Genomic DNA, 27361 nt, shown 5'->3' with positions numbered 1-27361 from the left:
CTCCAAAATCAGGCCTTGTTGTGCCATGTTTCCCGAACTTACTGGATAAAGAGTTTGATGGAAAAACTCTTAACCTCTTACAAGCTGGTGGATCGTAGAACAGAGTTTGGGAACTCTGGCTTCCCTTGCAGAAAAGCACTTACTTTGAGGAAATGCAGGCATTGCATTAATCAGGGATTTTAGGTAATGCAAACTGACCACCCATAAGGATGATATTTTCTACAGGAAGAATGAAGAACCCCCAGAATCCTGTAGGGTATCATATATTTCCTGATAGTATTGGGTGGAGACAGATGCTGAAGAGCAGGGACATTCTGAGTAAAGGGAGGAACTCCACAGGCTTTGAAAGAAAGGACAGAATCTAGCAGAAGGAATCTGAGGAAGATGAGGCCAGATCTAAAAGAACATGCACCGAACAGGTAAGGGCGACTCCACAGTATTTAAATGGTAAGGAAGATATATACCTTTATTTTTTCAGTCAAACATAACCTGGCTCCGAGGCTCACTCATAATGGTCAGCAAGAAGTCTGGTACCAGTCATTTTCTGCGACTCTTTCTCCTTCCCTTGGGTGATACCAGAAGCCCAGGCTTGTCTAGTCAGAACAATGGGGAGAGATGAGCTTCCGGTTATCATAGACCACTAGGAGTCTCACCAGTGTTACTCCTGCTGCGCAGATTTGGACTACAGCTTGGAGTAGCACTGCTGCTCCAGGGAGGACTCCCAAATGGCCCCCCCCAGGGCCTTCCTCATAGACGGGGCTCAGTTATAGAGGCCCATGTGGCAACCAGGGCCACCACTTAGTGTCCACAGATACCCAGTCTCTTCACAGAACCTGAAACACTCCAACCTTCTCAGTGTCTGTGAGGTTTTCTTGGCAGCTGGATTCATCCCTCCTTCCCTGGATGCCCTAATCTAGTCCGACTCCCACTTCATCCAATTTGGCTTCTTTAACCAAGCTCCTGAGAGCACAGGTCTGGTAACTCTTTCCTGGGGGTAAGGAGAGCCAGGCTGACCTTAAACGTTTAAGGATACCGTGAGCTAAAGATCCTCTTGAACCGCAAAAAAACAATGCTTTTTCTTTCTTTGGTTGATGAATTCATAGCAGGAACCCCTAATAGTGCCATTACAAAAAGATGTTTTTCAGGAATGCATCATGTCACAAATATACTGTGATGATTATATTTGTAGTAAAAGAAAGGAAAGGTTAGAGACAGCTTCAGTCAAACAACGAAGCCAGGGAAGGGAAATTCAGGCCACCGAAATCCTAGTCCCAGTGGAGCTTCCCCCGTGTGGGGCTGGGATAGCCATGGAGTAATTCTGACCCTTGAGCGTAAATGACACCCTACGATCTCTTAGGCAGCATGGATGCCTGGAGTGCTGTGTGGCTGACTGAGCACAGTAGTCAACATGTCGTGAACACATGTTTCTCAACATCAACAAGAATGAATAACAATAAATAGCCGTGTGCAGTAAAAAGGAAAAGAACAGGAAGGCTGGCTGCCATAGTTAATTTTATGTGTTACCTTATGCCCAGTTGTTCAGTCAGACACCAGTGTAGACACTGCTGTGGAAGTATTTTTTGATGTGATGGACATTTAAATCAGCAGACTGTGAATAAAGCAGATTGCCTTCTATAACATGGGTGGGCCTCAATCTAATCAGTTGAAGGCCTCAAGAGCAAAGACTGGAGGTTCCAAGAGAAGAAGGGATTCAGCCTCCAGACTGCAACATAGAAATTCTATCTAAGTTTCTAGCATGCAGAGTTTGGACTTAAGATTACAACATAAACTCTTCCCTGCATTTCCAGCCTGCCGGCCTACCGTAGAAATTTCAAACTTGCCAGCCCCTACAATCACATGAGCCAGTTCCTTAAAATCATTCTATATCTATCTATCTCTATCTCTATCTATCTCCTAGTAGTTCTGTTTCTCTGGAGAACCCTGACTAATACAGATGGTTGCAACTACTATGAGTGGACTATGCAATAAACACAATAAATAATGTTTGAGATAAATGGCTCTCCATATGGAAAAAATAAAATCATGTCATATGCCGTATATAAACATAAATTCCAGATGGATGGAGGAGTTGGTTTTTTTTAAAGAGAAAAGTACAAAAGCATGAGAACAATATAAAAATTATTAATTGTGGAGTCCTTCTTAAGCAAGACACAAGACACAAAATCCATAAGCCATAAAGAAAAAGACTGGTAGATTTATCTAAAATAAAAATCAAACATTTAAACTGAGCAAAGCACATCATAACCAAAGTTAAATGACAAAGGATACAGTAAAATAAATTATTTACAAATCGATAAGAAGACAAACAACCCACTAGAAAAGGAGGTAAAAGATAATATACAGATACTTCACAAAGTAAATCAATGGGCAATTCATATATATGAGAAGATGCTGAACCTTACTAGTAATGAGGGAAATGAAGATTAAACGACGAGTTATTTTTCTTTCTTCAGACTGTCAAAAGCAAAATGAAAAACACTGATACACTGTAGTATCTTGTCTCTCTCATTTATGCCATCGGTGGAAGTATATATTGGTACAGTCTTTTCAGAGGGCAATTAAGCGGTCTGTCAACGTGGAAATGTAACTCCCTTTGACTCAGCAATCCCACTTCTGAGAATCGATCTGTCTATATACACCCATGTGCACAAAGAAGCTTGTGCAAGGATGTGCAGTCGATCACCAGAAATGTAAAATCTTTAGGGTCCATCCAATAAGACTGCATGCATGGAACACCCCAATGCAAAGAACACCATACCCGGGCCTCTCTGTCTACCTGTTAGACGAGCATCCTCAAAACCCCAACTTATTTTGATCAGTGAAAAAAGCAAATCATGTAGCCCCATTTCCTTTTGTACGGTTCCATCTCTGTAAAACTGAATAAACACACACACACATAGTGGCATGTCTAAATACGTGTGTATGTAGGTAAATATCTACAGAAACAGATGAAAAACATACACCCAACTGGGAGGTGGGGGAGAGAGAGAGGACGGTTTGTGTCAAGGAGGATATTCATGTTTTACTCCGTGTACTTCTGTGCCTCTTAACTCCTTCACAACACAGTGGGTGAATATACTCCTGTGGAAAGAGACGTTTTAAAAGGTCAACTGTCCTATGCTACACAGGGCAGCATCCCCAACTGCTCCTTGCAAAGGAAGGTGCTGTTTTCAGAACTTAGAGCCACCCCTTTCTGGATCCCTCCCCCAGCTGAGTGAGCATAGCCTAGGTTGGGGATTTGTTTCCAGAGCTCTCTGAGCTGCATGTCTGTCTTTGAGGAAAGGAGCTGGGACTCTAAGTGGGGCATCAGACTCCATGCATGGAACAGCCCAGTGATTTCCATTTTCCCTGAGGCCTCACCCCTGTACCTGTCACCTCCCAACATTCCCATTCACTTACCCTGCTGCATCTCAAGCTCAAGGCTTGCCTTTTTTAAAGAATAGTGAAGCAAGTCCTGATGATGGTATTTTCCAGGCCTTCTGAAATTTGACTCCTGAGGAGCAGAATAAGGTCAACCACAGTGACAAGCAAAACCAAAAGTGGGGACAGTGCGTGGAGTATGGTAGTGATTGTGGCATTCATTTCCTCTAGGCAAAGAAACCTCAAGAAGCTGAGGTCAGGGCTTCCCAGCACTTTCACCCCGAGGCTTATTGGGAAATTTGAAAAGTTGCCACCCACACCTTGGTGGGGTAGGGAAAGGAGACTCCACCAGAGACCCATGTGTGAAACCTAGTACCCTGCAGAGACAGGAGAGACTGGGAACTGGTTCCTTCTCTGGGAATTTAAAGTGTTGGAAAGCTCACAATTTTAATCTTATTTAGAAGTTAACATTTGAGTATAGATTTGGAGAGGTAAGAGATTACGCCATGTGGATGTCAGAAGGAAGAGCATTCCAGGTACAGAGAACAGCAGTGCAAAGGCCCTGAAGTAAGATTGTGCCTGGTGTGTTGGAAATACAGCAAGGAAGCTACTGTGGTTGGAGCTAATTGAGTAGGGGGAGAACTGGAGGAGATAAGATCAGAAGGGAAGAGAGGAAGATGGAGAGTGAGCGCTGCCTTGATACCTTGTGAGGACCTTGCCTTTTATTCTAAATGAGTTAGGGAGCCATTAGTAGTCTAAGAGCCAGGGAGTGACATGATCGGCTGACAGTTACTGCAATGGCTTGGGCTGCTGTGTTGGGAACAGACTAAAGGAGTAAGGGGAAAGCAGGGAGGCCAGTGAGGTGACAACTATAATAACCTAGAGGAGAGATAGTAGAGCTGAGATTTTCTTGACAGAATGGCCAGCATCACCTGGAAGGCCTGTGATGCTCTTTGCGGAACAGGGACTCCTTAGAACAAGTAACGAAATGTGCATATCACTTCTTTGTGTGTTGCTACCCCCTGAAGTTGCTACTTCTGTTAGTCTGGGGTGGGGCCTAGGAATTTGCCTTTCTACAAGGTCTCAGGTAAGAATCCTACTGGTCTGGCAACCGTACTTTGAAAACCACTAACTTTTGCTTCTTAGCACTGATGAAAATGTTATACACACAATTAATTTTTATATTTATATTTAACATTTGTTTATGGTATGTCCTCAAAGAAATACCTTGCTCACCCATGTCCCAGTACCAAGCATGATGCCTAGCAGGAATGTATGGAGCTTGGCTCTGGGCCGGGTTTGATGCTGTATTGAATGAAATTCTTGAGAATCCCTGGTTTGAATCCCTGGTTTGTTTGGAGGTTATTGGTGATAAAAATTTCCAGGAAGTGGTCATTAGAGGTAAGGAATTAATTATAATAATAACAATGGGTGTGACACCCACCCAGTCTAGAGTCAGGCTAGGTGTTTTACTCACATCTTCTCCAATTAAATCCTGTAAAAGCCTCGTAAGTCTGATATTATCACCCGATTTTATGACTGAGGAAACTGAGGCTTGGAGAGTTCAAATAATTTTCCCAAGGTCACACAATTAACAAGTACCAGAGCCCTGACAGGCCTGACTGACAGTTCTGCTGTGTTTACATCACAGACTACCTCAAGAAGTAACTGATAAGAGGAGATTGCCTTGAAGACAAGAGCTTTCTTACTTGCGGACTATGAGCCACTTTTAAAAATGCAGGGAATATGTCATCTTTTTAAAAAAAATGCCTCCTATCTGAATTGGGAGCTGTCATGCGGGGTCTCTGGTCCAGCTCCCTTCACAGGAATGCAGGATATGGTGAGGCCAAAAAGGAACACAAAAGGAGCCATAGGTAGGGGAGTCATACCGCTATATTCTCACTGGCGGCTGGGTTGGAGACACAGGAAGCAGGATCCACACGATCCGCAATCTGCCAACCAACCAACCCCCCCTAGCATAGCCACGACATTTGTACTAGTGGCTAATGGCTAACCAGTAACAGCGGATGGCCAGCCAGCCACAGTGTTTGGCCATCTGATTACAGCTGATGGCCATCTAATAACAGAGCCAGTACCTTCCCACATGAGGCCGAGAGCCTGGAAATTGCTCTCTGGGACTCTGTCCCCACAGGAACTCTGTTCACACAGCACATTTCCAGCCCCAAGCCCTTCTTGACAGGACCCTGGTCCCCTAAGAGGTAGCAGTGACTGCCTCAACAGAAGTATTTTTGCTGACCTTTGTGGTTTTGATCCGTCTCTGGTGGAGGACTTTTCTTCAGCCCTCATACTCTGCCCAGCCTCCTCCTATAGGATGATGGGCTCAGTATTGTGTTGAGGGGCTAAGGCTTGATGAGTTGAGAACAGCTTATCTCTAAATAGAACCCATCCCTCTCACTGGAGAAAGAGAAAATCAAGTTCTAGGACTCGGGGCCTCATCAGCATCTCTCTTCCCCCTCACCTCCTTAGGGGATAAAAATAACCACCTCCTAGGGCCTCACAGTGGTGGAGCAACTGTGCATGGAAGCTGCCTGACCTGGGAGCAGCTGCTCCCCCAGGAGCCCGCGTAGGGAGGCTTTGGGTCAGGTGTGGGATCTGCCCATAGGGGCGAGGTGACTTGGATCAGACAGGAACGCTTGGAAGTCTCACAGAGAGAGGGGGCACCCAACAGAGAGAGGGGGCACCTGGAGTAAAATTGACTGCGATAGTGGTGGGTGGCTCACATAAACAAGTCAGGAGGCCCGAGGGTACACTCGTGACCTCACTGAGCTGCCTTTAGAAAAGATGAGGTGTGTCCATAATTCTTTTTTTTAATTAATTTTTTTCCAATTACAGTTGACATTCAATATTACGTTAATTTCAGTTGTACAGTAGTATAGTGGCTAGACATTTCTATAATTTAGGAATATCCATGATTCTTAATCTCTTTGGGGGAAAGGGACTCCCTAGGACAAATGATGAGATGTACATGCCACTTCGCTGTGTGTGCTCAAGCATACACACAGCACACACAGACAGATGTACACAGATACAAACACAGAGGCACAGACACACTTTTGCACACAGTGTTACATTTTAGAAGGGGGGGGTTTGCCAAAGCTTGACAAAACCACAGGTTAACAATTCCAGATGCAGGTTGATAATAGGGACACAGAACGACTGCAAAAAAAAAAAAAGTGTGTAACTTGTAACAATAGGTTCCTAAAGTTTGCTGAGTAAGATCTTTTTGGAGAATAAATGAATAGAGTATCTATGCATGAGAACAAACAAGAAAATCTTAATGTTGACCTCTGATGATGGGATAAAAGGTGATTGCTATTTTTCTCCATTTTCTAAGTAAACAAAAAATCAAGTTTCTCTTTCGCAGCCAGTGCGGCATTTCCCTGGATCTGGGGAGCCCACTGGGCTGCAGGAGCGGACCGGGCCTGCCTGCCTGCATTCTCCGCCGGATTGGGGTGTTACAGACAATAGACAAGCAAACAGCAGGCTGGTGACAACGTGAGGCGGGGGCGTGCTCCTTCAGAGGGTGACCAGAGAGCCCTTCGCGGGCGGCTGCACTTTAAAATCAAAGCGCTCTCCGCCCAGCCCCTGCCCGCACAGAGCCGGCGATGCGTGCGTGCGCGTTCTTGGGGCGGCGGCGGCGCGCACGGGCGCGCCTCCACGGCCAGCCCCCAGCAGTGGACGATGCTGCCGAGGAGGCGGCGGCGGCGGCGGCGCGCTCCGGCGGTCTGAAGCGGCGGCCGGCTGCCACGGGCCGGCGGCGCAATGAGCTGGGTGGCCGCCCCCGGCTCGGGGCTGTGAGGGGCTCGGGGCCGGGGGTGGGCGGCGGCGGCGCGGCGGGCCGCCATCGCTTCTTCCAGGCGGCGGCGGCGGCGGTGGCCATGCGCGGGACGGCGCGGTTGGGGCCGCCGCGCCGGGGCCGCCTCCCGGGGGCCCGCGGCCTGAGGGCCCCGCCGCCGCCGCTGCTGCTCCTGTTCGCGCTGCTGCCGCTGCTGCCCGTGCCTGGCGCCGCCGCTGTCCCGGCCCCGCGGCCCCCGGCGCTGCCGCCAGTGGCCGCGGGGCCCAGCGTGAGCCTCTACCTGAGCGAGGACGAGGTGCGCCGGCTCATCGGTGAGTGGGGCCGTCTGCGCCGGGGCGGGCAGGTCGGGCCGGGCCCCGGCTGCTTCCGGCCGCCGGCGGCCCAGTCAGCGCGCTGTGGACCGTGGGCCGGTCCCCTCCCTGGCCCCCGGCGCTCCCCATCCCGGCCCAGCGCCCGAGGTCGTCTGCGGGCCCGGCCTCTGCCTGCTGTGCTGGCCGGGAGGTGTGGTCCCTGCCCGGCCCCCGCCCATGGTCAGCCTTCTGGCTTCCCCCCATACGCGCTCGCTGCCCGGGGGACCCCTCGGCCGCTGCGAAAGACCGGGATCCACCCTGTTCCATCCTCCATGCAGCCTCTTCAGCCCTTCACCCTGTACCGTAGAGTCCAGCGACCTTACAACTTTTCTTCCCTGCCACACCAACTTTCTTTGACCCTTATGCGTGCCACTCCAGGGCCCTGAATTTTGTATGCCTGGAAATCGACGTTTTCTGTAGACGAAAACTGCAAATCCCTGGCGGTGGTTTGGATGCCACAGTAGAAGCCACGCTACTGAGCTCATACTTTCTGGTCATCATGCTTTCTTTTACTTTTGAAATGAGACAGAGGTTATAAGGGCACTACATGTTCGCGGCAGTCTCCCAATCTTGCGACCGATAGCATACTTTTAAATAGTGAGGAATCTCCAGGTAGCAGAACCTTTTAGCTTTTTCAGCACCTTTTTGGTTCTGGTCTGGGATGTGTTGGAGTTTGGACGGATCCTGTATTTCTAGGCCACTCGTCTATTTTGAATACCTTGTAGGGAAAAGAGAACTTGGCTTTGGATCAGTTCTGTTCTCCTTAAGGAGCTTTGTCGTTTGGGGAATTCATTTGAAAAATAATGGTGTCTTCCTGTTGGGACTTTGTAGATTCTGGAAATGACCATAGAGGAAGGTCTGATAGAAATGGCCCCAAATGGTAAGTCTTTAGTAGTTGCAGATACCTAGACATTTACTTTCTTTTGTGTATTAATAGCCCTTTATTTCATCTCAGATTTGTGGTGCATCTGAGTGTTTGAGGGGAACAAATATTCTCTTTAAGATCCATTATCGGTCAGTTTTATTTTTTTTAAAGTTTTAAGACTTTCTTGAGGTCTGTTGAGGTGGTCTCAATTGTTGAAATGGAATTGCTTTTAGCAGACTCGTTAGACATGTTACATATATGGGTTTGTAGTCCTTAACCAAAGAAGAATGCTGTTTTTATAATGTCCTGCCATTCGTAATCCCTTTTAGTCTAGCTGAATCAGCTGAATTTAGTTTAGCTGAATTAAAACTGCAAATTGGGTTAGTACTTGGCACATAAGACTAAGGTTTAGGAAAAACACTGAATGCTTATAAATCGACTGATATCACATTAATTTTTAAAAAGTATTAATGTATTATGCGTGGTTTTGTAAATTTTTTTTTGGTTAAAAGAGTGTATATAATTTGTGACTGTTTACATGTAACAAACCAATCTGGGTGGGGGTAGGGGACAAGACAACCACAGGCTGACATTGATTGAGTGCCTGCCCTATACCTGCCCCTACATGTTTTATAAACATCATTTCCTCTAATTGTCTTGTGACTCAGTGAGGTAAGAATCATCATTCCCATTTTAGAGATGAGGGAAGTAAGGCTTTAAGTAACTTGCTCAAGGTCACATAATTTATAATCTTTTTTTTTAATCAAACAATGTTGAAATAAGCCACAAAGTTTTCTTGAATGAAATGAAGGTGTTGTTTATACTATAGCAGTTTGATTATGGCATGGTGGAAAAATAACAATTGCTGATTAAGACTTAAAATGATATATTTGTTACCTGATTGATGAACCTCCAGTGTATGCCCAGGAATGGGATGTTGGGAGCAGGGAGAGAGGATGGCCTCACTGATCAACCTTGTCCATCTCTGGGGCAAGAGGGACTTAAGCACTGTTTTCTCTAATGCAAATAGAGTTGACCTGTGACTGTAGGTCTCTCCACTCTCCATCCTGCTAGACCCGGGTCCTCTCCTTCCATCCCCTCCCACCTCCCTGGTACCTTCTACCTTGAAAGTATTCCTTGGCCACCTCTGTGTGGGGAAGAGCAGGTGTGTAGGGCTGAGGTGTATACCAGGCGTCCTGAGTTCTCAGAACGCAGTTTCCCATAGAAACTCTTATGGTGTTTAAGACTACTTGAAATAATACTTTATACCATATTTTTGTATTCTTATGGGTTAAATGCCCTCTGAAAGCTGACTTGGGAAACTAACCATTATTTTATAATATTTCTAAGACAATGACTTTGGAATTCCAAGTAAGAAACTTATAAATGAAGTTGATAGTGACAACTTTATAAATTGAACTAATTGCCCTTGATATGAGAATAAGTTGTTTTAATGCAATGAATACGTGCACGTAATGGTACTAAAAGGCTTACAGTGAAAAACAGCAGTGTCCTGTCTTTGGCCTTTTTATCTTCCAGGTCCTACTCTCCAGTGGAAGCTACTATCTCAAACTAGTTCTGTTTTCTTTTTTTCTTGTTTTTCACTTTCATATTTCTAAATCAGTGTAGAATAAGCCTTTGACTTCCTAGTATTATACCTGAGTACTTCCTTGCCTGCATCTCTCCCCTAAATCCCCAGTATAGTTACGTAACATTTTTGGTAAAACCAGCAGTCAGTATTTACATTATTATGTATATATTTATTGCTCACTTCTGAGTTAAATCATGACCCATGATTACGTTTTCTTTTCCTATTTTCTTAGAGCAAATAATTGGCTTTAAAGTTTTTTGATTCTTTTTTTAATGTATCTAGGGTACATTCCCTCAAATACTCCCAAGAAATATGTTAAATGCCTTTTGATATTTTCCCAGGTAATACATCAAATCATAAATCAGTTCCACTTGGTTTCTTCTTTAGAGACTTGCTCCTCCAGAGTCTTCCATCCTTTTATTCTAATCTGTACAGTAGGATTGTTTTTCTTGTGGGTCCTTCCTTCTGTCTGTCTGTCATCCATCTTGCTTAGTGGGCCCTTTCAATGTAGAGACTCATATCCTTCAGTTTTCAAAAATGTCTGTTACTTCTTTGATAATTTTCTACCCTTTATTTTTTCTTTCTGAGATGTCTGTTGTTTGGTGATTGAATCTCCTGGAATTGACCTTCAGATTTTCTTACGTTGCCTCTTGTTTATATCTTTGTATTTGGAGGTGGGAAAATGGGGAGAATTTCTTCTCCTTTTTTTTTTTTTTAATATTTACTGGGGAATATTGGGGAACAGTGTGCTTCTCCAGGGCCCATCAGCTCCAAAGTTGTTGTCCTTCAATCTAGTTGTGGAGGGCACAGCTCACTGGCCCATGTGGGAATCGAACCCGCAACCCTGTTGTTCAGGGCTCACACTCTAACCAACTGAGCCATCCGGCTGCCCCGAGATTTTCTTAATTTTGTCTTCATGCTTTTATTTAAAACATTTTATTTTTATTTTATGGATGTTTTATCTTCAAGGTGTGTGTCTATGTTGTATTTAAATTTTTTTACATGTTTAATATATTTTTAATATCCTGCTTCCCTCCAGGATGCCTATTAATTTCAGGGTTCTTTTATGTTTGTTTATATCACAAATATCTGGTGATCCGTAGCTGTCTGTAATTAAGTGCGAGATGCTGAAAAGTTGATTAGGGGAGAGAGAGCGTGTGTGTGTGTGTGTGCGCGCGTGCGCGCGCGCGTGCGCTGGTGGTCTAGTGAGTACCTTTCAGGTGCAGGTGGGCTTTTCATTGGGAGTCTACCCCACATACCAGCACTTTCACATCTTCTTTGAAACTAGTCAGTGTCTGCAGAGAAGACACCTCCCATCTCCTGCCTCTCCTGTTCTTGGTGAAACACCAGCTGCCCGAGTTTGAGTTGTTTCATTGGGAGGGATGGAGAGTGCGGCCTTTCAGGCTGTAGATTTTGAGTTCGGTTTATAGTTCTCCTGCCTCTGTGGTTCAGTTTCTTCAGGAAAAACTTGGAGTCACCTGCTGGACTTGGGGACCCAAATGCTTTGAATATCCCTTTCGGAAGCTCCCCCTTTGTCAGGCCTGAGCTTCAGGCTGGCCTTTGGTGGCCCTTGGTGGCTCCAGGGCTCAACCCCGCAGGAATTCTGAGGGGCAGTGACCACTCCTTCGACCACTTCGCGTCTTACAAAAATTTGTTTCAATGTGTGATGTGTTGTCTTCTTTCCCTTTCTGTTTGTCTTTGTGGTTTAATGTCTTTGAGATTTCATTGTTATCATTTTAGAGGAGTTTTGGGAGGAAATGGGGATAAAGTCTAGTGGTCATTTCACAATGTGTAACTATCAGTTAGGATGGGGCTTTGACTATTGAAGAGCTGGTGGGATTTGGCAGTTTTTTTTGTAATAGAGTAGTAGTGGTATGGGAAGTACTAGGTGACACTTTTGCTGACATGTGACAATCTTTTGCCTGTGTCAGGCACAAAGCAAAGGTGATCCATGTGTTAGTATGTACTCTTATTCCATTTTATAGACGAAGAAACTGGCTTGAAGGAGGTACGCAACCAGCCCCGTTGCTTGGTAGTGGGGCATACAGTCCTTATGGAAGCCCATCCGTACAGAGGCTCCAAAAGCCTCGGGAGCTTTTCATCCCTGTGGCATTCCTGTGTCCCAGGCCCTGTTTCCTGGCTCTCATTTACTTTTCTTAACAAGCTGCATTTTAGGCATCCATTTTCTCGTTTTACTGGTGAGGACTCTGATTTGGAGCCCTTTGGTAGTGAGGAGAGCGTCAGGCCTTGACTCAGTCCCGCCGCAGTCTGGAATTCATACTGCCTCTGTCAGCTCTGGAGGGGCTGCAATGGACCAAAACACACAAGGAGTAGAGTCTGCAAGCCTGCACCACACGTGCTTGCTTGTGGACTGGGTCATTATTTGCATCCTCCCGTGTTCTCTAATTGATAATTCTGATAGTACTGAATTCCCTAAGTCCAGAACTTGTGAAAGTGATATTGTGGCTGGGGAAGTGCTACGGGTTTGGGAATAAAATGCTGGCGAGTGGGGGCGATGGTATAAACTGGTCATGGCTGCAGTGGTGGTGGTGATAAGGAATCTGTAGGTGTCAGAGGGACTCCTGAGGATAGACTGCCTCCCACCAGTTAGAAATTCACTTTGGATAACTTGCTGCTCTCTTAAAATAAATGCCCCTGGAAGACTTAAACACTGCTCACATCTTATTAAAATCAGGTGAATACTAGTTGGGATCATTGCTCCCCAAATCAATCAAGTAAAAAATGTTGAAGACCAACCAAGTACAATATACTGTCATAGAAAATGTCAGTTCAAAATTATTAAATTCCTTTTCTTAAGGAACTGAGAATGTTGTAGGGGAGACTGTTATACCTATGACTATAACACTGAGATAAGAGTTACACTGCTGATTGGTATAAGTAAGTTATTGTAAGAGTGATGACTATTGACTATGGGGGTGGGGGCGGGGCAGGAGAAAGGCTTAGAGCGTTTAGGAAAGATGTTCCAGGAAAGAGGAGACATTTGAGCCTCATCTTGAAGGACGAGTTTGATAGGCAGAGAAGAGAAACAAACATTTATTTCATGCCAGGCAGAGAAAATAGCGTGAACAAAGCAGTAGTCCTATGGAAGCAGATGTGTGTGAAATCAAGGGGTAGGAAAAGTCTAACGTGGCTGAGAAAAATTGGCAAAGCCAGAGAGTGGTAGAAGATAAAGCTGGGAAGTAGGCTGAGATTGGATTAGGAACTTGTATCTTACGGGTACTGACGAGTTGTTGAAGAATTTAGAACAGGAGAGTGCAGTTAGGACGGACGGATAGAACAGCTAGCTTTGACCCCAGTGAGGAGGGCGGCTTGAGGACAGAAAAGCAGGATCTGGGAAATGGGACAGAGTCAGCTTTGTGATACGAGGGATCAGCTAGGGCAGTTGAAGGGCTGGGATGGATTTGTGAAGAATTTACAGGGAGTTTGGAGATTTAGTGGAGACCTGAGGGTTAAAGAAAAGGGAGGGTTTCAGATTTGGGCAGCTGAACCAAAGGACTCTTTCTTTTGGGAAGTGGTTGAGGGAAAGAAAAATGAGATGAGCCATGTGTTCCTCTGCTTCCAGCATCTCTTTTTCCTCTTAAACCTCAGGCCAAGTGCTTGGTGGGGGAGGACTCTGAGGGTGTCCTCTCTGCAGATGTGTTTGGTGTAACCTGCCATTGCCCAGCCCCTGAGGAGATGGGGTGCTGGTGGAGGTGGGTTTGCACTCTGCAGCAGACTCCTAACCCTGGGCGCTCTGGGTGGGGTTGGTGGCCGTGACGCAGCGTCAGTTGGAATCCATGTGTTCTTCATTGGGAGAGCAAGGCTGGGACATTGTGCAATTGTGGCTTTTCAGTTTTTTCTTCTTCATACTACACATGTGGGAGAACTCTGTCCAATTATAGCTAAACCTGTCCCCTGTGAGTCACATCCTGAGTGGACTCGTCAGTTCTGAAGGTGCTGCCTAAAATACTGTTTGGATTTTAAGGGTCACTTTAGAAACAAATGAAAACATATAGGTATTTTTTTGAGGACCCTAAATTGAGAAGTTCCACAGCATTACTTTTGGGGATTTAATGCAATTATGCCAGTGTTCTGAAAAAAACTTGCCAGCTGTGCATACCAAAGCAAAAGGAAACAAAACAAAAACTTGGGCATGAAACAGAGCCATGAGCTACTCTGAAATTAGATCACACTTAGAAGTATGCTTTTTTTGTGTTATCCTTGTTGATGTAAATCAAGTATAATATTTGTAGTCAAAATGTTATTTAATAGCTTTCATTTATGTAGGACCTCTTAAAATGTGACATGCCCAAACAAATGCACGTGCATGGCTGCGTTACACGACAGACACTTAGTACTGAAGGATTCTGGTACCTGTGCCTAGCCAGTGACCGGGCTGAGTGGTGGAACATTTCTGGAAACTACTTCCGTAGGTCTCATTCTTGTTTATAAGAGAAATATGTCTTATCAATAAATATGTTCTTATATAAATACATGTGTTTTAGTACAAGTACTTCATATGTGTTCTCTTTTATCAACCATAGGAAGTAGATGGCATTGACATTTTTTTTACAGATAAAGCTGAGGCTCTGGGAAATGACAGAGTTTGCTGGAGGTCACAGACGTGTCTGGGGCTGTGTGACTCCAGAGTGCTGCTTTCCCTACTCTGCTGCTTCTGAAGGTTAGCAGTTTCCTTATCTTTAGATAAAGTCCAAATCATCTGAAGGGCAGAAACAAAAGAGATTCCTAGACCTACCCTGAGCAATGTGTTTAGGAGGTCTGAGATGAGCCTGAGCTAACGAGCCTTTTGAAGGCCATGTTTCACTGATTAGAAGATGGATAGTTTTTTTCTACATTTGAACATCTCTGAAATTAGAACCATTTTACAATCAGTGGATTGTCGTCCGATAATTGACAGCTTGTTTTTCTTTCTTAGTGGCACAAAAATAATGGTGCACTTTAGATGAAATGAAATCTGGTATTGTAAAAAGATATTATTGTAAAGGAAACTTAGACATAATTTTCCACCTTTCCTTTTTTTTATTCCTTTTTGGTACCTGTCACAACTTTGAATCTTTCAGAGTTGTAAAATTCTCTGTTGATATTTATTACTTGCTTGTGGTAGTGGCTGTGTAGTAATGTCCTTGCAGGGAATCCAATGGTCGCAGTGAGATATTACCGTTAGGTTTAAGAGTAATAGCAATTCAGTTTTTAGCTAGGAAGTTGCCAGCAAGAGAAATGTCAGTGGTTCTTAACCTTTTTTTGCGAAACCCCTAGGGCCTTTTGCTAGATACAGGCATAGATACCCACACCGATTAAGTTCTATATACTGTGCCAGGGGTTCTTAGGCTGCGGGGGCTTTGCAGGGAACCCTGAGGAAAGCTTATGGGTACATCTGAGTTCCACAAAAGCTGGTTTTGGAAGGGGACATCTGTTACATTCTGTATTTCATCCGGGGATTTCCTGACCTCCTAAAGAATTTTTAAAATTTTGTATACATTAAAGTTCACTCTGTTATACGGGTTTTGACAAATGCATAGTGTCATGTATCCATCAGAGTATCCTACAAAATAGTTTTACTATCCTAAAAAATCCCCCGTGGAGGGCATATTCATATTTATAAATACCATATTTTGAAGCAAATGCAGACATACAATTTTAACTATGTATCTCTAAAAGATAAGGACTCTTTAAAAATTTATAATAACCATTATCACACCTAAGAAATTAACAGTAATTCTTAAATATCAAATATCGAAGCTGTTCAGATCTTCCTGATTTATAAATGAATATTTATATAGAGGCGCTTGCCTGCCTCCAGTTTCCTGTCTTACCCCTGTCCCCCACCATACCATGTGTTTCGTTCCTCTGGAGCCAAGCTCATTCTCACTTTCAGGTCTGCATTAGATGATTGCTCTGCCTCACGTGCTTTCCCCAGATCTTTGTATGGCCAGAGCCTTCTAAATCTCAGCTTCAAATGCCACTTCTTCAGAGAGCCGTGCCTCTTTAGGGTTGGTCCCCAGTGCCACTCTGTTCTATCACCCTGTTTTAAGCACCTTGTACTTTTGTTGTTTCTATCTCCTTGAATAGGAAAGTTTCTTCTCTTTGAGTAGTGTCCCTTTGTAATGTTCTACTTTATATCCCCTGCACCTAGAACAGTACCGGGCATATAGTAGATGTTTAGGAAAAGTTTGGTGAATGAATAAATAACTGAATCACTTGTATTTTGTGTTCACTGTCTTGCACTTTACTGGAGTCATCATTCTCTTGATCACTTGCCATTGTCTGCTAGGTTATTATCCAAAAGGGGAGTTGGACTGAACTTATGAATACATTTATTTTTAATAGCTTATTTTCATTGAAGTTGCCTCATTTTCCCAAGTCTCTGACCCTTAAACTCCCCTTTCAGGGTAAGGTGCTCCCCATCTTGGCTTCCATAGCTCTGCACTCAGACAGACCCGTGTCACTGTACCTACCACATTCTGCGTTCCCCCTACTGCACTAAGGCCACCTCAGGGTTTGGCATGGAGCAGGCTCTCAGGAGACTCTTGGGCCACCCTACAGTTAAAGGATGTGTGAAGTATTCAAGAGAGATTCTGGCAAAAGCCTTTTCCAATAATGAAAAGCTGGGAAATAGAATTTCTAATCTTTTCATCTGAAATGCCTAACTTGCTGTTAGTTCTGTCCAGTGTATTTTCTCATCTCGTGTATCTCGTATTTCTCGTAAATTTGATTTGGGTCTTTTTATATCTTTCACGTCTCTACTTAATTTTTCATCATACAGATTACAGTTATAATAGTTGTTTTAAGTTGTTTCATTGTCCTTATCTGCTAATTCTAACATCCGTGCTAGTTCTAGGCTGGTTTCAATCTATGTGTCTATGTATCAGCCACCTGTCTCTCTCTCTCTCTCTCTCTCTCTCTCTCTCTCTCTCTCTCTCTATATATATATATATATATATATATGTATGTATATATATATATGTATGTATGTGTGTGTATATATATATATATATATATATATGACCTGGTATTATATTATATTAGACCCAGTATTATATTATATCATATATCATATATCATATCATATCATATCATACCCAGTCTTATATTATAGTAGAATAAGACCAGGTCTGATATTAATTTTTGCTCCAAAAGACGCATTAGAGCTGATTGTCCGTCCGGCTTGGTCTTATTTTCGGGGAAATACAGTATGTATCTATCTACCGTGTTTCCCCGAAAGTAAGACCAGGTCTTATATTAATTTTTGCTCCAAAAGACGCATTAGGGTGTATTTTCAGGGACTGTCTTATTTTTTCATGTACAACAATCTACATTTATTCAAATACAGTCATGTCTTCTTCTGGAGCATCGTCATAACATACTAAATGCATCTGTCTGGCTGACGATCTTAACGGGGGCTTATTCTTGTTTTTGGGGAAACACGGTATATATCTATATATCTATTTCTATCTCTCTATTTCTCTCTACCTATCCATCCACTCATCCATCCATCCATCCATCCATCCATCCATCCATCCATCCGTATCTTGCATGCCAGGGAATTTGTGACTGGATGGCAGGCATTGTGAATTTTCCCTACTGTGTGCTGGATAAACACTCTTGGCTTTTGTCCTGGGACTCAGTTAAGTTACTTGGAAACAGTTTGATCCTTTCAGGTCTTGCTTTTAAGACTTGTTAGCTAGGACAGACGCAGTTCTCAGTGTAGGGCTAATTATTCCCCACGGCTGAGTCAAGACCATTCTGTGTACTTTCTCCAGTGACCTGTGAACCATAAGGTTTTTCCAGTCTGGCTGGTGGGAATAGGTGCTATTCCAGATCCTATGTAGGTGCTGGACATGGTTACCTTTTGTCCTTTCCTGTCCTTGCTCTGATCAGTACTCCGATGAACACTCGAGATCTTGGAAGTTCACTCTGCAGCTTTCTCCTCGCTGGGTCTTTGTCCTGCATACTCTACCTGTCTCTGTCTTTCTGAACTCATATACTTTGTCTGGTTTTGGTTGTTGTTGTTGTTATTTCAGATGAGAGGGTTAATCTGGTCCTGTTAATTTTGTCTTGTCCAGAAAGAGAAATGGCCAAGGATTATCTTTTTGATGTTTGCATCTTTTCAGAAATTGTTTAACTCCTTAAATTATTTGTTAAAGGAGAGAATTTAGTCCAATTTAAAGAAAAAGTTCTAAGTTTTGTGTGTGTGTGCTTGTACATGTACACAAATATGCGTGGGTATTATATATATCATGGTGTGGGACAATATTGGACTTGGAGTCTGCATACTGAGTTTTAATTCCATCTCTTCCTTCTGCTATATGTGGGTAGGCAAGTAATCAATGTTTCTGAGTGTTGATTTCCTTATGTATAAGATGAGATGCTTTTCAACCAACAACAGGATGTGTTATTGCAATTGCTGTCATGTATATGAAAATGCTACATAATCCTCAAAACAATTTATTTTAGTTATTGGTCGGGGATGTTTTTGGATGAATACCCAAATCGTAGAATGTTAGAAAGAGAGGTCATTTTGATGTCATATGGTTGATTGATTGCCTTCACTAGCAACATATATCACTCACTCACTGAACAATTATTTGAGTGTATCCTAGGCCATGTTATAGGAGTCTGGGACATATTTCGGTGAAGAACACGTAAAGATCCTTGCCTTCAAGCAACTAAATTCTGGTAAAGCGCTAAGTGACTTGCCTGAGAGAAGAATCCAGGTGCTGGACTCCCAGTTCGCACTTTGCAGTGCTTCCTGCTGCTGGCAGGGGGAGCGACGCGTGTGAGTTTCCCCTTGCGCTTGGAGATCCTGGACAGAACAGCCAAGTCTAAGTTACAGCGGCCTCCACTGCTGACTGAGATGGAGAACATGTTCCTGTTGGCTATGAAAGAAGCTGAATGATGACTGTGTCAAACTATGAGTAAATGACTCCCTCGCTCTGATAGGGCCGGACCTGCAAGGCGTGTATGAGCTGGTCAGATCATTTTCTTCTTTAAATAGGGCAGGGCCAATGACAGATTATTTTCCAGAGTATCTTTTTACCAGATACTGGAACATTCTGGGACTGTCGAATGGCATACTTCTTATTTTCTGCTGTAGCACTGGAAATTATGGGATATGTCTTTGTTCCTTATTATCCTTGGATAGAATTTGGGAATCACCTTTAACAGCTCTCAGTTGTGGTCCACATCACGTCTTTGGGGGAATTCTTTTATGGATTTTGTTTAGATGGCAGTATTTTCATCTGAATCATGCATTTGAAATCAAAGGTGACCATACTCTTCCTTTGACTTCACACAATTTCTCCCGAAGGTGACATCACAGGTACTAGAGAAGCAAACCTGAGTGCAGCATTTGTGTTGGTTAGCTCTGGGCTTCCCTTTTCAGGGATCATGGATTACAGTGAAAGCTGCTCCTATCTGAAATGTAATCTCTGCAGGATAGTGGTGGGGAGATGCCTAGTAAGTGGATTTTTGCACCCTGGTTCTTCGTTTGTTAAAGCAGTGGTAACTGATAGCAGCTCCAGTGGACTGTTTTTAAGTGAGCTATTGATTTTGACCACATAGCATACACTTTTTCTGAAATGGCGACATGAGGAAAGGTGCTCAGTGACTACGGACGCCCGTCTGTTCCTTGGGAGGATCAGGAGGTTCCCTTCCTTGAAATTGACTCCCCAGTCACCTCTCAGGGATGAAAAGGGTGGGCCAGCTTGCCTTTCCTCTGAGGAGGCCAGTCTTAGGTAGGAGAAGTGGAGGCATCCTGGAGAAAGGGGTGGAAGATGGGGGCATATTCACATTGTCTTCTGTTGCCCGTCACACGTATCTTCTTTCTCTTAAAAACTCAATTCTTTTTATACTCTCTCTATGTACATATAAACACTTCAACCCAGATCTATCAAGACATGAGAAAAACAGGAAAATGCTGAATGAACAGAGGATTTCATGAAAAATCTTATTTAATCTGCAAGATATTGTTTAAAGAAGATTTATGTGCTTTTTCTTTTTTTAATTATGAAGAAATGCCCGTTTCCTACAGTCTGACATTTGTAAATTCCTTGTCTGATGTTGTAGTTAAATATTCGGTGTCAGTTAATTTTCTAGGTATAATTTGACTATAGCTAGATTTATTAGATTCTGCTGGACAGATTCTTATATCTATTTCAGCTTGTTAGCTTCCATAAACTAGGAAAATTTGAAATAAAAACTCTGTATTTTCTTTTAGCGTTGATTAAAATATAGAGCACTTAATGGTTTTCTACATAGTAAGTGATTTTGGCTTTTTTTCTCTGGCTCATATACCACACTGTCCTCAGATCCTAGAAGATTATCTTGACTAAATACATTTTTTATGTACGCTTGACTAGCATTTGGAAGCTGTGGATGGTAATCATTGAATAATAGAAATTTGGCTGACTTTTAGGAGCCGTGAATGACATCATAGGAAAAGAGAAGGTTGCGGCTGAGGACGGACCGTCACATCATCTGGTTTCCCTCCCTTGTTTTATAGTTGAGAAAATTGATGCCTGGAGAAGGTGGTTAAATAATTGATTGCCAAAGGTCACTCAGCTACTTATCAGCAAAAACTCTGCTTTAGTTCTCTTTCCATGACATCACTTTTATTTTCTTGCCTTAACTGATTTCTGACTTTTAAAAAAAAATATATCATTTCATCCAATTCATCAAAATCCATCTTTGATGTAGTTGATTTTTATCAACAGCCAGCCGTTCATGCATCTAACATTCGAATAGCTACGAATGCTAAGACCCCCGCTCTGCTTGTGAGGTGTGCAAGGTAGTGGGGAAGGCAGGCATGTAAACAACTTCCTGGAATCTATTTTGTTAAGTGCCAGTAAAGGTGGCTCTTTTTGTGAAGGGATTTATTTGCTCACTGACACTAGTCAGCCATTGTAGCTTTGGGAAACCAGTAGTTAACTGTTAAAATCATTTGGAAAAGTTTTTGAACTATTGCATTATTTGAACTTGAGGCAGACAGTCCAGGTCATGTAGAACACAGGCCTGAATTAAGTTTGAACTTAAGATTGTCTAGGGTAAAAAGAATTTTCTTGATGGTTGTTGAGCGTTTTGTAGGAATAATTTTGGTTTTTCAGCTTGGACTTTGGGTTCTTTAAAATTATGAACAAACGTGTTTTCTAATAAGAGAGGAACATTCCTGCTTTGCTGAATTGGCAGTGAGAAATTTAAGCCTGATAATGGTAATTGAACAACTGAAGTGTTTTTCATCCTAGGCTAGAAGAGAAAAGTTCTGTACATTCTGATAACAAAATGCTACCTCTTCGGTTCATGGCTGTCCATGCTTGTTCCTGTCTGCCTTCCAGCAGCGCCCCTTTCCACCCTCCCCCACTCTGCGTCACCTGCCCCGTCCTGTTGCCTGCTGGCCCTTTCCCTTTTGTGCTGTGGAGCTCCGGTGCTGTATTGAGGTCTCCTCTGACTCTTCATAGTGCTTCTCTATCTTCTCAGCTTAACTGAAACCTCATTTACTCTTGTGATAATTTCCCCATAAGCCTTCTAGTCACTGGAAACGAGTTTTACTACACTCCCCCATTTATGGGGCAGGAAACAGCGTTTTTTCTTTCTTTTTTTTTTTTTTAAATCATAATTTGTTGAAGTAAAATTCACATAACATAAAATTAACGATTTTAAAGTGGACAGTGCAGTAACAGGTAGTACATACACTTTGTTGTACAGCTGCCCCCTCTGCCTAGTTCCAAAACACCTTCATTGCTCTGAAGTAGAACTTGCCCATTGTGCACTTTCTTCTCCTCCTTCTCTCCCCCTAGTCGCTGGCAAGCACCGATTTGCGTTCTCTCTCTGTGGATTTATCTGTTCCGGATATTGCGTGTACATGGAATCATACAATATGAGACCTTTTGTGTCTGGCTTCTTTTATTTAGCATGAGGCTTTGGAGGTTCATCCACACCGTATCACCTATCAGTACTTCATTCCTGTCTATGGCTGAAGAATATTCCATTCTGTGGATAGACCACAATTTGTTTATCCAGTCATCTGTTGATGGGCAGTAGGGCTAGTTCCACATTTTTACTATTATGAATAACGCTTCCATTAATATGCGTGTATATGTACTTGATTGAGGACCTGTTTTCAATTTTGGATATATACCTAGGAATGGAATTATGGGTCATACGGTAATTCTATGTTCAACTTTTTGAGGAACCACCAAAGTGTTTTTCACAGTGACTGAATCATTTTGCATTGCTACCAACAGTATACAAAAGTTTTAATTTCTCTACATCCTCACTTACACTTGCTATTTTGTTTTGTTAAAATTTTATTATTTGATTAAAGCCATCTTAGTAGGTATGACGTGATAACCTCGTTGTGGCATTTCTCTAATGACTAATGATGTTGAGCATCTGTTCATGTGTTTGCTGCTTGTATATGTTTTTTGAAAAACTATCTGCCTAAGTCTCTTTGCCCGGTTTTTAATCGAGTTTTCTTTTGTTAAGTTGTAAGAGTTCTTTATACATTATGAATGGTTCTTTATCAGATACATACTTTGCAAATAGTTTCCTCCATTCTGTAGGTTGTCTTCACCTTCTTGATAATGTCTTTTGATAGTTTTTATGAAGTTCAATTTATCTATTTCTGTTGCTTATGCTTTTAATGCCATATCTAAGAATCCATTGCCAAATCCAAGGTCATGAAGATTTATCCCTATGTTTTCTGATAAGAGAGTTTGTAGTTTTAGGTCTTATATTTAGATTGTTAACCTATTTTGATTAGTTTTTATTTTTAGTGTGAGATAGGCGTCTAACTTCATTGTTTTGCTTGTGTATATCTACTTCTCCCAGCACCATTTGTAGAAGAGACTACTATTCTTTCCTCCATTAAATGGTCTTACCACTCTTGCCAAAAATCAGTTGGCTAGAAATAATATTAATAGGTTTATTTCTGGCCTTGGTCTACATGTCTATAGTTATGTTGGTACTACACTACTTTGGTTTCTGTGGCTTTGTGGTGAGTTTTGAAATGGGGAAGTGTGAATCCTTCAACTGTATTCTTTTTCCAGATTGTTTGGCTATTGGGGGCCACTTTCAATTCCATATTAGAGAACCTGCTTTTCCATTTCTGCAAAAAAGACAGAATTTTGATAGGGATAGTACTTCTAGATCCCTTTGGTTAGTATTGACACCTTAATAATAGGTATGTCTTCCAAGCCATGAAGATGGACTGTCTTTCTATTTATTTAGGTTTTCTTTCCCATGCTGTTCTCATTCAGATAGTGAGCATGGGTAGTCCAAGAATTTTCTTATTTCAGCCCTGTTGTCAGTGTTGATTGTGGAAATTCTTGCCAAACTTTGATCTTCTCTTTTCAGTTCATAGTGCTTTGCCAAATTTTACCTTTTAGTATATCTGGGTATTTTAACGGAAAGTTGGAGGAAGGTGTTTTAGTTATTACATAATTTATAGTTAGTAGTGTTAATCTTGATATATCAAAGATCTTACCTTTACCAATGGGACTTTTTAATTGAGTTTTGTTGTTTAAAGGTTTTCTGTAGCTCTTACTGGCCTTCATGGATTATTTTAGGCAGTAATTGGATTTTTCTTTAGTTAATTGCTACAGCTGTATGTGTATTTCTTTAAACATGTTTTTGACCAGTTTAACTTAGCTTTCATATAAAATTTAAGAGAAGAAAAAATAAAAGCATGTAATAAAAATAACCCATAATCCATTATTCATAATCAACCACTGTTAATATTTTTTGGTATTTCCTTTCTTTTTTGAGAAACAGAGCACACACATCGTGTGTACACATATACTTTTAACTTCATTGGACACTTATTATCACCTATTGTATGGATGATCTATTATAGGTGCCAGACATTGTTAAAAATTTGCTGCATTATATAGTTTGTATCTTGCCTGTTTTTTAGTGTTACATTCGAAGCAAAACCTAGTTCATTAAAATTTATTTGTAACACTCCTGTTCATGGCGTCATAGTTTTTTCCAGAGTTTTTTGGTCATTAAAACCTATCTTCAGAGGGGAAGCTCAATGTGTCACATAGATGAACAAGAAGGGATTTGATTGAAGGGATGTAATGGCTTAGGGTACCACCTCTTTCTTAAAGAAAAAGTTATTGAAAACTATTGTTCTCTGTTATGGATGCATTATAGTTCATTAATCACTGTTCTGTTGTCATTCATTTACATTGTTTCTTTTCCTCAGTTTTAAATTTTTTGATTAATATCTTTTCACCTAAAAGTTTGTATCTGTATTTGGTTTCCTTAGGATGGATTTTTATAAGTGGAATTACTGAGTCAAAGAGTATAAATATTTATAAAACTTTGATATGTATTCACAAATTGCTTGCTTGCCATCGCCTGCCTAACATTCAGTATTATATTTAAGAATATAAGTGTTTCTGTTACAGCATCAAATACATTCTTAAGAAAAAAACCTTCAAGATTGCCTATTCACTAAAAATAACAGGCCTTATGGGAAAAACAAGGTTAAGGGCAAACCACTCAAGACCTCTGTGATTTTCAAACCAAGTACTAACAAAAACATAATTGGTACCTTATGAGATGACTTGGACAGCCCAGTCAAACCACTTTTAATAGTTGGGGCTGCCTCAGAGAAGAGCTAAAGACATTAAAACAAAATAGGATGGAAATTGCTGGCTTGCGTGGTGTTGAGATAGTGCAGATAAAAGTAGCTTTCTAAGCCAGTGGGGCTGCTTATGTTATAGAGATGGCATAAGAGGAAGTGCAACTTGCTGTGATCCAGGAATGACACAAAGGCTGGTAGTGCTCCTTTGAGGAGGGGGCCCTGGCTTCTGGGGCCCATTTTCAGTTTTCTTAAAATAGGGCTGAGGGGGTGCCTGTCTGGGAGTAGCTGAGCTGAGTGGGAATCTTTTCCTTTCCCACTGAAAGTTATAATTCTTTACCTGCTTTTCCAGTTCCCCTTGCCTGGGAAAATGCAAATGTGAACTGACACATTTTCTATGTAATACTGGCTTTGTTATTTTATTTACTAACCATTTATAAGCTGGTGTTACAGGAACCTGTCTTTTTTTTATTTTTTACAGTGCAAATTTCTGGAAATATATGTATTTTTAAATTTATTGGGGTGACAATTGTTAGTAAAATTACATAGATTTCATGTGTACAATTCTGTATTACGTCATCTATAAATCCCATTGTGTCTTCACCACCCAGAGTCAGTTCTCCTTCCATCACCATATATTTGATGATCCCCCTTACCTTCATCTCCCACCCTCCACCCCCCTTACCCTCTGGTGACCACTAAACTATTGTCTGTGTCTACGAGTTTTTGTTTCTCATTTGTTTGTCTTGTTCTTTTGTTGTTTTTGGTTTATATACCACATACCAGTGAAATCATATGGTTCTCTGCTTTTTCTGTCTGACTTATTTCGCTCAGCATTACACTCTCAAAATCCATCCATGTTGTCACAAATGTTCCTATATCATCTTTTCTTACTGCCGAATAGTATTCCATTGTGTATATATACCACAACCTATCTTATGACAGAACAGACTGTACTTGCTCGTTTGATTGGCAAAACTTTGAATCTCATTTTCATGGTTTATTTGAAAAAATTCAAACCCTTCGCAATCAGGAATTCACTACCTTAGTTAATAAAGAATGTCCATTTCAAAACAAATGTTTTTAAAATCTGTAGTCAGAAAACAGCAACTATTTTTAATGATTGTATTACAATTTCTATACCTCAGTCGAGGGTAGTGAATTTCAAATTTTCAGTTTATTTTGGTGGCCAGTAAGTGTTTACCGATATGGGCCACAGGGCTCCAAACTGTCAGCAGCTTATGAATATTAATTTATTTGTTAATTTATTCATTATGGTTTTGTAGTGACTCTCATTTGTGGCAATGGCTTCATCCAGGATTATGCAGCCTTCAGTTATAGCACCAGGGAGTAGGGGACTCAAGTCAATTCAAGATTGGGTGTTTTCATGGTGGGGTATCATGTCTCACGTAGGCTGTGGGGAGAAAGTCGAGGGTACTGGTAAGTAATTGAAGTAATTGGGATTGAGGCCTGTGAGAAAATGAGAAGAGTGGGAGAAACAGAGGATTATGGGCACTGGAGATATTCTGAGCCCTGAGAATAGCTGTTCTAACAATAAAGGGAAGGAGCTGAGCAGCTGCTAGCTATTGAGATATTACAGTTTGAGATTTTGGAATAATGTACATATTACTACTGTCCGTAGAAATGGGTAGCTTTAGTATGGGTGAAAGTTGTTGAAGAACAAAAGGAATATTGAAGGGCAGGTTGAGTGTGGGTTGGTCTCAAGGACATTGGCAGTCTGCCATAATAAGTCACCGGATAAGGATGTATAGAAATTTTATAAACTGTTTCCACAATCCTTAATGAATGACGTAACTAAGATACTGGGGAGAATAGAGGGTGGCATAGTTTGATGGCATATTCCTAAACGGAAGTGGGCCTTCTGATAAGGATACTCAAGTAATCAGGCATATGAAGTGGTCGTAGGGATCCAGGGCAGTGCCCACTGAGGGTGGAAGAATGGGTCCTTTGTGCTTTATCGGGCCAGCTATGCTTCAAGAAGATGAGGTCGTTGGAAGTCACTGGGGCCTTAGGGGATGACAGTATAGAAAAGGGTCATTGAAGAGAATGGGTTGTGGATGGCTGACCAGGTAATAAGCATGCCAGCAAAAGTTGAAGTCCAAATAGGTTTTAAAAGCTTGAGGAAGTTACAGACACCTGTCCTTGCCCAGACTTCAATTAGAAGGTTGTGAAGTTGCTCATGTGTGTTCCAAGGGGATGTTTTCTCGTTAGGAACCATGGTTTCTGTGTAGAATGTGAGTTGGTAGGACTGGAAAGACCTTGAGCAGTTTGGAGAGAACAGATGTCCCCAGGATGCTGGGAAAAGAATTGACTGTATCCCTCAGTCTCATGAGAGGTAAGAATTCAGAGAATTTCAAGTAGGATTTAAACCACAAATTATTAAATGAGTGTGTGGTGGCTTGAGGACGTGCTCGCCTTTTGTTCTTTATTTCTGTTCTGCCTACAGCTCTTTTTCATCCAGCTTGATGGGAGTTGAACTTACAGAACGCCTAGATCTTCTTGAGGCTTTGAATTGTGTCTGGAAAACTTAAATGTTTGCACATTATTGTTATTACCAGTAATAACATTATAGCTATTATTTATTAGGACCAGCGTTCTTTGCTTCCCTGTGAAAGATGTTTAAAGTTTAAATTCGGAAGTTAAGATTATTTCTTTATAAGACTTATGTTAGTGCTAGTAACATTCTGTGGTATACAAGCATTTAAAAATTTTTTAAATAGTGAAAGTTTCC

At 42.0% G+C, this 27361-nt stretch overlaps 1 protein-coding gene across 2 annotated transcripts in view; it reads left to right on the top strand.

The window, feature by feature from the left end:
• The first annotated feature begins 7080 nt into the window (after positions 1-7080).
• RYK (receptor like tyrosine kinase) overlaps positions 7081-27361 on the top strand; it is an 85542-nt gene continuing 65261 nt past the window's right edge. For both annotated transcript variants that reach the window (XM_088798339.1, XM_088798338.1), the window contains exon 1: positions 7081-7509. In XM_088798339.1, coding sequence (XP_088654465.1) covers positions 7281-7509 — 229 coding nt within the window. In that variant the 5' untranslated portion in view covers positions 7081-7280. The remainder of the gene's footprint in view (positions 7510-27361) is intronic.

The sequence above is a fragment of the Rhinolophus sinicus genome, chromosome 5 (assembly GCF_057876585.1).
Source record: "Rhinolophus sinicus isolate RSI-liver-muscle chromosome 5, RSI-T2T, whole genome shotgun sequence".
Lineage (NCBI taxonomy): Eukaryota > Metazoa > Chordata > Mammalia > Chiroptera > Rhinolophidae > Rhinolophus > Rhinolophus sinicus.
Note: the sequence above shows the minus strand (reverse complement) of the source record. Positions and strands in the feature narration are given on the sequence as shown.